The sequence below is a fragment of the Barbus barbus genome (genome assembly GCF_936440315.1).
Source record: "Barbus barbus genome assembly, chromosome: 1".
Classification (NCBI taxonomy): Eukaryota; Metazoa; Chordata; class Actinopteri; order Cypriniformes; family Cyprinidae; genus Barbus; species Barbus barbus.
The window spans coordinates 44,853,567-44,865,324 of NC_136729.1; the positions used below are offsets into that span (position 1 = coordinate 44,853,567).

Sequence of the window (11,758 nt, forward strand, 5' to 3'; positions counted from 1 at the left end):
CAATTAAAAAACTTTTATTCTCCCCCTTCTTCATTGCTAGTTACATCTTTAATAACACATTTTTAATAAATATAGCTACGCTAGTACAAAGAAGTAGTTCTTGCATAATGCAAAATATGTAGACTATGGCATTATGAAAAAAAAACACCTTTTTTTTGTCAAGAAAATGAAACTCAGAGATGGGAGGAGCGATCTGAAGAATAGATACAATGAGAGGTCCTCGTTTCAAATATAAACCCAATGTGTTCAAACTAGTCATCTGTACAGTTCTTTATTACAGTTTCTGTTGCTCGTCTGAACACGCCTTCTAGCAAACTCTGTCCATATTGGGTGATCATTAAAAACAGAAAGTAGCCTCATCTGGAGTCGTTTTGCACAGCCACTAATGTAAATGTGACATGTAATATGACCGATTTGTGCTACCCTGTCCCATTAAAACAGTAGGTATTCGACAACAAAAAATGCTACCTGTTAAATTATGATTTATTAATGTCTACACCTAACCTGTGTGGTTTATTTAAGTTTAAATTAAAACATTTGTTAAAAGACTTACAATGATCTGTAATTACGGCTTTCATAACATGTTAAATGGTTATAATTACCTACTTTATTCCCAGAAATCGCAAAAACGTCCCATTCAGTAGAGACAGGCCCTTCGGTTTTGACTGATCTTGATAGTAGGCTGAATGTTACTGGATAAAACACTTCCTCGTTCACACACACTATCCACGTCCCCCACTCCACGCCTACTTCAGGAAAAGGGTGAAGAAACCACTGAAAGATGTTTAGCAACTTTCTAGAAAAAAACAGTAAATGCTACAGTAAACCTAGTTTACTGTGAATTAAATAACATCCTAAAATCCGTCGAAGTTTACTTCACTTCGCAACATTCATTCATGGATTTGTGCTGCGCAACGTCTTCACACACGGACGAGTGTGACATAATATACCTCTGTAAATATATGCAATTTAAATTCACGTCTCGCACACTTCCATGCACTTTGAATGGAATATATACAGTTCGCTTCGAACAGGAATCATGGCGGAATATTCTGTGATGTCCAGTTGAGACCCGTTGCATTATTCAGTGGCACTTTGATGATATCACAATCACTCCTTTTCCAAGGTGGCTAACATCTAACTTTACAGTTTGTCAGAAAGCATGTGTTTTATAGCCTAAACTGTAAAATTATGGGTTTTTTTCACTCTGTTATGAATTAATAATCAAATCACAATCAGTGTTCATATGCATTTATTTACATTAGTATTCAAAACATGTCTAACATTCAACAAATGAGAATGAAAACAAGTCAATGATTTACGAAATTAAAATTATTTTTGCATGTCGGATTAAGCTCAAACTGGTATGAATGAGGACATTAAGTGATCAAGTAAGTTGTATAAGACTTAAATGTATTGAATATTAATAGCTGAATATCATGCTTATGCAGGCTGAAGTCAATATTTGGGGTTGTGTTGTTCTTCTCTCTGTTTTCCAGCTTGCAAAACAGTAAGGAAATTAGGTTCTTATTTTAACAAACTTATCAAAATATGTCAGACATTCAATATTTGTTACTAGTACTTAAAATAAAAAGCTTTTTACATTCATTGCACAGAACAAAAAAACATTTATCCAAAATCAGTTTACCACTTTGTTGAAGTTGTAATGAGAAAGATAGTCATTTTCTGTATTAATACACGCATGATGGTTTTAAAGGTTTGTGCTTTTGACAATTTCCCTGTATTGAAGTATAGATGATCTTTTCCATTCACAAAACACACACGTTTCTGCCTATTTACCCCATAACTGAAACATAATTTTTGATTTCTTTCATTCTGAACAGATCCTGATAAATATGATAGAGGCGATTCATTTTAAATGATTAATTACTTGACATTACAACTTAGTCCACTGACCGAAAGAGAGACATGATTTAAATAAATATTGAACAATGAGGTAAAAATGTCTCTAAAGGTAATAGGACTGCATTTGTCACCTGTATCACTACTTGATCTGCATGCCTGCTCTGAAAACTGTATTTTTTATTATTAATGCTGTTGTAGCCACATCATGCACGGTATCAGCTGTTGCATACAGAGTTTTGAAAGGTTCTCAGAGGTAAAGTATATTATGTAGAGTGATTTAGGTAGTTACAGGCGACAAGTGCAAATCTTTTCTGCAGTCCATGCACTGTACATTCGGCAGAAATGTCCTCTGATTCAGCAGGGCTGAGGAAATGTAACATATAACAATAATAATATACAGTACAACTAAAAATGTTGAAACCCTCCCAGAATCTATGGAAAACTACACAGATGCATGATGTTATACTTATTACTGTGAACCTGATTATGCTTCCCAGACCTCCCTCGTCTTAAAACCTACTAATTGCCTTCCCAGAAAAACGTCCAACTTTTAAAGGAAGGGTTGCTGACATGCCTTAACTGCGACTGTGTCCACAGCAGCACTCAAAGACTCAGATCAATGATGATATGCTCAAAGATCTGTGTGCTGCCCTTAAAACTGGAGGCAAATATGAAGTCCCTCCGGTCAGTGGAGACCACGGTGAAGGAACGAGGAGCCTGGATGTAGACTTCCTTGAAACGCTCAAAAACCTTCTCCTCTGCATCCCACTGATAGACCTGCGAGAAGGTGTAGTCGCTTCCCAGAGCCAGGTAGTACCTTTCTTTGAAGGAAAATGGCTGCAGGATCATGGATCCTCTCGAAGGAAGGGCCTGAACCTCGGAGAACTCCTTAGCAGTCCAACGCAAGACTTTGGAGTCGCCGATGTATCGGGTCATGGCCAGATAAAGATCCTCCTTGATCCAGAAGGCCTTGACAGCGACTACATCTTCCATGTTTGGGATCTCTCCATGCAAGGCAAACTTCTGAGTGCTCTTGCTCCACTGATAGATGACTGGTACTTGGGAACGGCTCGCTAGGATAAGATGGGCCTTACCGTCCAAATTCACAAACTCTGCATCGGTATCACGAAACCATTCGTGAAGTGACTGGTAGGAGTAGAAGCCCTTGTCGTTCCATTTGTAGAGGGTGGAAAGTCCAGCCTTTGAGCTGTCAGCGATGATGAAGAACCAGTCGTTGCCGATCTGAAAGGCCTCGATGTCATTCGGCTTGGAAATCTTGGAAACCTCAATGTCCTGGAACTTTGTGAACTTGCTCTGGTCTTCATCAAACTTGTAGATGTGGGAACCACCAAAGAGTTGAGCAACGATGACAAACACCTGGTTCTGGATGATCACAGACTTGCAGCCAACTATGGACTGACCTAAAAGAGAACACACTGCATGAGATCTATTTGGCCATACGCAATCCTTCATGTGATGGCTTGACCATGACTGTACCTGTGATGTTGTCGTAACTCCTGAAGTTCATCTCGATGTGGTCCCACTGGAGCACAATGCAGCTCTCTATGTTGGGAGCAGCGATGGCCACGTACACGTCGTTCTTGTGGGAGAATGTGTCCACAGACAAAGACTCCGTAGACACCGAGTGGAGTGGAATGAAATCTGGACAACATATGGTAAAATCGCATCTTAGTAACTCTGTTTTGCATCTCACAACTGATATGCTACAGAAAACCCCTAAAGAGATACCCAAGGCAAGTATTCTTTGTAAGACGTGATGCATGTCCCAAGCTGTAAATGCTCAGATATATGTAGGTTCAGATATATGCACCTATTGGACGAATAATCCCAATCCATCGTCTCTTAAGGCCGGGACACACCAAGCTGACTTCTAAGCACTAGTGTGTACAAAAACCAAAAGTGTTGTCACCTTGAATCGGCTGGACCAAAAAGCTGTACTTGAACACACCACATAGACTACAGCCGACTGCAAACTAGCACATGCGTCATATTCATCATGCTGAATTGGGTATACTCCTGCTGATGTGAGCTTGACGAGAGCACACACACTGCAAAACACACTGCAAAAACTAGACTGACAGATCCTCGCCAACAGCTGACCGTTGGCTTGGTGTGTCCCGGCCTTTAAATTTGCATTTGTCACCTGTATCACTACTTGATCTGCATGCCTGCTCTGAAAACTGTATTTTTTATTATCAATGCTGTTGCAGCCACATCATGCATGGTATCAGCTGTTGCAAAAATGTTTCTTTTAAGAACTGTTCAATGAAAGATTCTTTGCGGAGCCCAAAAATGGTTCTTCTATGGCATTGCTGCAACATTTATTTTTAAGAGTGAATAACAACAGATCCTTTCATCCTTTTAGTTCCATACATAAAAAATATAGGGCAAGACTTGGTTCTATGCATCGGTTGTTGATTGGATTTTCAGATGTAGATGTTGTACTCAAAATTAGAGGCAGATGAGCGTGAGCTTGCAGGAGTGAATTTAAGCAGACTAAATGATTGGAGAAGTTCAGCATACGTCACCAGAGAGAAGTCATTTCACTAGAAGATTCAGTTATGAAATTACAAGGTGAATTAAAAACATAATAATTAAACATATGCACAGATTAAATGTTCACAACAAGATCTATAACATGCATTTAGAAAACATATATGGTGAATTCATTTCATGTCGACTTTAAGATTTATTTTTACCAAAGAATCCCAATGTACTGGTAAATAGCTATAAATAACAAACACAATGCAATGAACTGGATTTATAGTATGAAAAATCTGGTAAATAGCTATAAATAAACACAATCCACTGAATTGGCTTTATCGTCTGAAAGCACACACTGCCAAGCATGCACGTGCTCATTCACATACCTGTAGAGATGCATTCGTTATGCAAGCTCGCCATGTCATTGAGCCGTTTGCCCTTCATCTCCTCAGGACCGGTGCAGAAGACGTCTGATACAGTGGCGTTCGTGCTCTTTAACCACATCATCAGCCACTTCGCTCGGCAGTCACACTCAAAGACATTGCCTCTCAGGTCTCTGCAAGGAAATATATATGAAAACATCAATAAGCATTGATCTCATTATATAGTGTACATTTCTGTAGGCTTAAAAAGACACTTTATCATATCATATTCAATGCACTATACTATAATACAGTTATTGCTAAGTAAGCATTTACACAACTCAGACTCACAGCTCTATCAATGAGTCCAGATCAATGAATAGATCTCTGGGCAAAGCTTTAATGTTGTTGTTTGCCAAAGACCTGTGAGGAATATAGCAACACTTTAGAGAAAAGTACAAATAATTGGCAGATGTATGTTCATTTAATATGATTAAAAGTAACGTACAGATGAGTCAAATCCCTAAGTCCTCTGAAAGAGTATTTTGATGTTGTTTCAATCTTGTTGTTTTCTATAAACCTTAAGAATGGAGAGAAAATTAGGAGTTGAAAGTAAATAAATTATGAATGTCAGTGTACATGAAAAGGAACCAGTATGATTAACTGAAGCAACTACTAAAACAATTTAATAAGAAACATAAATACATTTCTATTAAATATGTGTAGAAAACATTTAGAATGATAAATTCATATGTTAAAAGATATCTTCAATATGTAAACATTCAAAACTCACATCTTAATTTTTCTCTCACATAAACAGCTTACTTAAAGATGTACCATCCTAGATGTAGATGAGTTTGTTTCTTCATATGAACAGATTTGGAGAAATGTAGCATTGCATTACTTGCTCACCAATGGATCCTCTGCAGTAAATGGGTGCCGTCAAAATAAGAGTCCAAACAGCTGATAAAAACGTCACAAAATACCATGATCCATAATAACGACTGTTTTTGCTTGTAAACGATTCTTGATCTGTGCATATTTCTCTCCCGATTCAGACGAGATGACTTTTTTTTACTGGAGAAAGCAATATTATGGATACAAGACTCATATAATAGCTGGAAGGCTTTTTGCTTCACAAGATGTTAATTAATGGACTGAACTGGAGTGGTGTGGATTACTTGTGGATTATTGTGATGTTTTTACCAGCTGTTTGGACTCTTATTTTGAAGGCACCCATTCACAGCAAAGGATCCATTGCAGTGATGCAATGCTACATAGGAACAGGTTTGGAGAAATTAAGAAACCAACTCATCTACACCGAACAAAATTATAAACGCAACACTTTTGTTTTTGCCCCCATTTTTTATGAGCTGAACTCAAAGATCTAAGACTTTTTTCTATGTAAACAAAAGGCCTATTTCTCTCAAATATTGTTCACAAATCTGTCTAAATCTGTGTTAGTGAGCACTTCTCCTTTGCCGAGATAATCCATCCACCTCACAGGTGTGGCATATCAAGATGCTGATTAGACAGCATGATTATTGCACAGGTGTGTCTTAGGCTGGCCACAATAAAAGGCCACTCTATAATGTGCAGTTTTATCACACACCACAATGTCACAGATGTCGCAAGTTTTGAGGGAGCGTGCAATTGTCATGCTGACTGTAGGAATGTCCACCAGAGCTGTTGCACATGAATTGAATATTAATTTCTCTGCCATAAGCCGTCTCCAAAGGCGTTTCAGAGAATTTAGCAGTACATCCAACCGGCCTCACAACCAGGACCTCCACATCCAGCAACTTCACCTCCAAGATCGTCTGAGACCAGCCACCCGGACAGCTGCTGCAACAATCGGTTTTCATAACCAAAGAATTTCTGCACAAACTGTCAGAAACCGTCTCAGGGAAGCTCATCTGCATGCTCATCGTCCTAATCGGGGTCTCGACCTGACTTCAGTCCGTCGTCGTAACCGACTTGAGTGGGCAAATGCTCACATTCGATGGTGTCTAGCACTTTGGAGAGGTGTTCTCTTCACGGATGAATCCCGGTTTTCACTGTACAGGGCAGATGCAGACAGCGTGTATGGCGTTGTGTGGGTGAGCGGTGTGCTGATGTCAACGCTGTGGATCAAGTGGCCCATGGTGGCGGTGGGGTTATGGTATGGGCAGGCATATGTTATGGACAACGAACACAGGTGCATTTTATTGATGGCATTTTGAATGCACAGAGATACCGTGACGAGATCCTGAGGCCCATTGTTGTGCCATTCATCCTCGACCATCACCTCATGTTGCAGCATAATAATGCACGGCCCTATGTTGCAAGGATCTGTACACAATTCCTGGAAGCTGAAAACATCCCAGTTCTTTCATGGCCAGCATACTCACCAGACATGTCACCCATTGAGCATGTTTGGGATGCTCTGGATCGGCATATACGACAGCGTGTTCCAGTTCCTGCCAATATCCAGCAACTTTGCACAGCCATTGAAGAGGAGTGGACCAACATTCCACAATCAACAACCTGATCAGATGTGTTGCACTGCGTGAGGCAAATGGTGGTCACACCAGATACTGACTGGTTTTCGGACCCCCCCATTACAGTAAAACTGCACATTTTAGAGTGGCCTTGGCCAGCCTAAGGCACACCTGTGCAATAATCATGCTGTCTAATCAGCATCTTGATATGCCGCACATGTGAGGTGGATGGATTATCTCGGCAAAGGAGAAGTGCTCACTAACACAGATTTAGACAGATTTGTGAACAATATTTGAGAGAAATAGGCCTTTTGTTTACATAGAAAAAGTCTTAGATCTTTGAGTTCAGCTCATGAAAAATGGGGGCAAAAACAAAAGTGTTGCGTTTATAATTTTGTTCAGTGTATATTCCGGAATGGTCTGGAGGTAAATAAACTCTTTGCAAATTTTCGTTTTTAGGTCAACTATTCGTTTAAAAAACAGCACTACATTATATCTATAAAATTGTACCTTTTTAAAAGAGTAAAGAAGACTTACAGGTACTCCAGGTGCGGAAGGCCAGAAAATGCATCATCCCTTACTGTAGTGAGGGCATTGGAGTTCAGCAACCTGTCAGAGTTTACAGCCACAATCATTCCCAACAATCATTGTTATTGTAATTATAACTGTGTTTACATTGCAGTGCAAAACACATAGATAAAAAGTGCCCTGTCACTGTCGATGAGTGGCAGGACAGGCACATATTTCTCTATATTGCTACGTCAGTGTATCAAATCGCTGACATCCTGCAATACGTCAATGACAGCATGGAAAAATCCTCAGAGTCACTGTGTTCTCCGCGTCAAAAAGGGAACGGGAGGAAAACTGTCACTATCTGAAAGCAAATGTGCCCTGACTTATTAAATAGCTAGGAGGCAAGTGAAAGAGGTCTTTCTTTTTGTCATCTGTCACCTTCAACTGTTTAGCTGAGGAGTACACTGGATACCAGTGCTAAATAACTGAGGACAAAATGGGTTTAATTAATTGTTCAATATGCCAATTAAGAGTCCTACTCAAATGGATGCATTATTGCACAGGCCAAAATATTCTCGAATCTAACATTAGACAGCTAATTTAATCCAGAAAGCAGTCTGTTTTTGAGGTTATCCAGCACTATTGTGACAGTTTTTGGTAGAATTGGCATAATTTGATAGGCGTTTGCTTTTTGCAATACCATGCAAATGTATCAAAACGCTATTATATAAATGAAATGTTTTTTAATGCACAGTTTTTCTTTTCAGGTAAAATTGGACAGATAATCAGCAGAAGATTTTGGTTTACAGGAAATATGCCCTGAGTTTTTAAATAGCTAGAGGGGCGAGTGAAAAAAGGCCTTTCTGTTTATCATCAGTCAACTTTAAGTGCTGAATACACTGGATTCCACTGCTAAATAACTAAAGACAAAACTTGTTTATTAAATTGTTCAATATGGCTCTTAACAGCTAATTTAATCCAGAAAGCAGTCTGCTCTTGAGGTTATCCAACGCTAGTAGAGTCAGCTGTGCAAAACTGGACAGTTTTTGGTAGAATTAGTAGATTTTTGGTAGACTTTGCATAATTTGGTAGGTAGTTTCCTTTTTGCAATACCATGTAAATTTATCAAAACAACCTTTAATAAAAATGATACATTTACACAGTTTTTCTTTTCAGTTAAAGATCTTCAGCAAAATATTTACAAACCCCAGAGATAGATTGTTCTTCATAAAAAATTCGACAAATTCTAAACAAATGCAAAGTTTACCAGAATCAATATGATGTCATACACATTTGCTTAGATGGACTTCACTTACAGTAATTGTAAGGATGGTATGTGTGAGAACATCGCCTCCTTGACCTCCGAGAAGCTCCCATTCACAATACTCCTGCAAAACACCAGTCATATATGAGACATTCATGACAAGCCTGACCCTGTTACATACATTACAATAGAAATATGACTGATTATGAGCAGCAGTCGTCCTGTAATGCTATATTTCCTCCTACCAGCGGATCTAATACAGAAGCGTATGTGGACTTACAGTGAACTGACATCGTTGGGAATGAGTCGGGGGACATACGAAGACCCGACGCAGATAATTGACTCCTTGGAGCAGCTACACGAGGAAGGACACTTAAAAACCCTTTTCGCCGCGTTCCCTAAAGGAGCCAGGCATAAAAGCAGCGCTGATATGATCACGACGGTCTGCATGATGCTGGTGTAGCTCTAGATCTTCCTCCACCCTGCAGCAGTAAATGCAGCACTGAAGCTCCTGACATCAGCAGTCTCTCCTCTCAGCACTTATTTATTTATTAAGGCGCCCAACAACGGTGGATGCTGGTTAAACAGCCACGAAGATTATTACTGTTATAGCAACATTAAATTAGCAACTGTTCAGTCAGGAATCCTGAAATATGTGCAATCTTTCTGAAAAAAAAAAAACCTTTCTCTGCCATTTTAGAGAATGGAGAGACTTTTCCTCTTGTTATTTTGAGGAGCATCATCAAAGTCCACATGAAATCACTTGCAGTGCCGTTTTTCTTTCCTGTGTTGATGTATTTCCTGCTGAAACAAGATGCTGAGGCTATGGATCATTAAAAAATAAAATAAAAATAACCTTACAGCCATAAAAAAATTACTGTATTTCTTTTTTGTTATAGTCTGAACATATAGCCAGAAATATAGCTACTTATTGCAAGCACAAATGTAACCGTGAACATTACATTTACAGGGATTTTTAAAAATTATTTAAAATATATGTTTTTTTTTTTATTATGTAACCACTACACTGCTAAAGTATTGTTAAATGTATTGCCAAAATCTTTTTTATATATCTGCTTTATTGATTATAAAAGATACATTTTGCATTCAGAGAACTTCTGGTGGCATCAAGAAAACTGCTACTTTGTTTCATTTTCACAAATTGCAAGTCAATTTCACAAAGAAATGGAAAGAAACACTTTGAATTAAATGTGACATTTTAAAGTAGAGAGAGTGAAATTTCTTGTAAAAATAAATAAATAAAATAAAACATACTCCAGCAATCTATTACTCAAAAATGTGGGGCTTTAGAATACAAGTTAAATATTTATTTTGTAAACAAAGCCACAGAATTCTTCTTGTGGGTTTTTTTTGCAATTTGACCATCTCGCTGTTGTCAAATGGTCAGCATGCTAACATCTATTTAAAACAATGTATTATCTAACCGTAACTGTGTAGAAAACACAAACATGACAGGAAGTGCTATTGTCAGCAGATTGCTCTATTATTGCTTTCAAAACACTTGAAGTTAAAGTAGGTGATTAGTCAATGAGACACGATCCTCATCGTTTTATAATTTTATAATTATCTTTTATATTGGAGATAAACAGATTTGCAGTTGGTCCTAGAGTTTTAAAGCCAATTACAGTTTTTTATTATTAGATGATGTTTTTCATTAGTTTACTCAAAGAGGCTAGAACCAAACCAACCTAATGAACGTAATACCATTTAATCTGGAGAAAAAAAAAATCAGCATGCAAATATGTCAATAATGGCAATAACAATATGATTTGGGGGGAGGGGGGATACATTGGTTGATATTTTTGTTTTTGTATGTTAGTATGCCTATTTCATGTAGGCTAATCTATGGTGATGCTTTAAGAGCAAAGTCATAAACACCATGATTGATGATGAGCCTAAGTGTAGCCTAAGTGGCTGGAAAAAGCTGTATCAGCAAAAGTGAGATAAACAGTAAGAGTAGAGTTTAATACTAAGAGATAAAGCTTGTTGAACAGATGGATATGGAGCGCAGGAGAGATCGGTGGAGGTGGAGGACTGAGACAGAAGGTTTGCAGAGAACAGCAGAGGCTGATCCCACATAAATCACGAGCAGAAATGCTGCTGGACTGCACATTAAATGCATTACAGTGAGGTGTGAGCAAAGCTGATTCAACACCTCTCACGCGGAAACAGAGACGGTGCACCTTCCTCTGCTACGTCACACAACAGATGTTTCTAAAAACGCTGCACTATTGTGTTACTGAGTTAGCACTTTACACGGTCATCTGAAAGTGGTCACTGTACAGCTTAAATGTCCATTCTGAAAAACATCCTGAAAATAAACAAATTAATAAATAAAAAGGTAAACAATCTAATGGGAGCCTTATGAGGTTTAACTGAAGTTTATCAGCATACTGCATTAATATGCTGCTTAATATTTTTTTTATTAATTTTAAGGGCAGTCATTACTAGAACTAGCTTGTCTCCAAGTGCCCGAGATGAGAATGTGTCTATTAAAATCAGCATAAATGGAATCGCAGGCACTCATTTCAGGGTTTGGTACATAAAAGACTAATTTATTTTATTTTTAAAAAAATTTGCAATCCGAGCGAATTAGAATATATATTTTTTTTTGATCCAGAAATAATCAAATAAAATCTTTCATATTCGTTCGGTATGGTTTAGAACAGAGAATTCCCTCTGCATTGTCTATTCAACTACAATGACTGTGTAAAAAGCAGCAGCACCAGATGAGGTAAACTATCAAA

General features: G+C 38.2%; 1 protein-coding gene across 1 annotated transcript; it reads right to left on the bottom strand.

Annotated features, from left to right (window-relative positions):
* Positions 1–1,236: 1,236 nt before the first annotated feature.
* Positions 1,237–9,741, bottom strand: LOC306888757 (leucine-rich repeat LGI family member 2-like). The gene is made up of 8 exons (XM_079447193.1): positions 9,271–9,741; positions 9,043–9,114; positions 7,751–7,822; positions 5,242–5,313; positions 5,085–5,156; positions 4,758–4,927; positions 3,364–3,528; positions 1,237–3,287 (listed from the first exon to the last, which is right to left on the bottom strand). Exons 1-8 carry the CDS (start codon positions 9,438–9,440, stop codon positions 2,470–2,472), a joined length of 1,611 nt encoding a protein of 536 aa, XP_079303319.1. The 5' UTR covers positions 9,441–9,741; the 3' UTR covers positions 1,237–2,469.
* Positions 9,742–11,758: the final 2,017 nt, after the last annotated feature.

Excerpts from the sequence above, each read along its gene's own strand:
- LOC306888757 (XM_079447193.1), bottom strand. The coding sequence starts at position 9,440 with ATGCAGACCGTCGTGATCATATCAGCGCTGCTTTTATGCCTGGCTCCT. Across the intron at positions 9,115-9,270 it reads CCCAACGATGTCAGTTCACT|GAGTATTGTGAATGGGAGCT; the intron begins GTAAGTCCACAT and ends GGTGTTTTGCAG. Across the intron at positions 4,928-5,084 it reads CTGGACTCATTGATAGAGCT|AGACCTGAGAGGCAATGTCT; the intron begins GTGAGTCTGAGT and ends ATTTCCTTGCAG.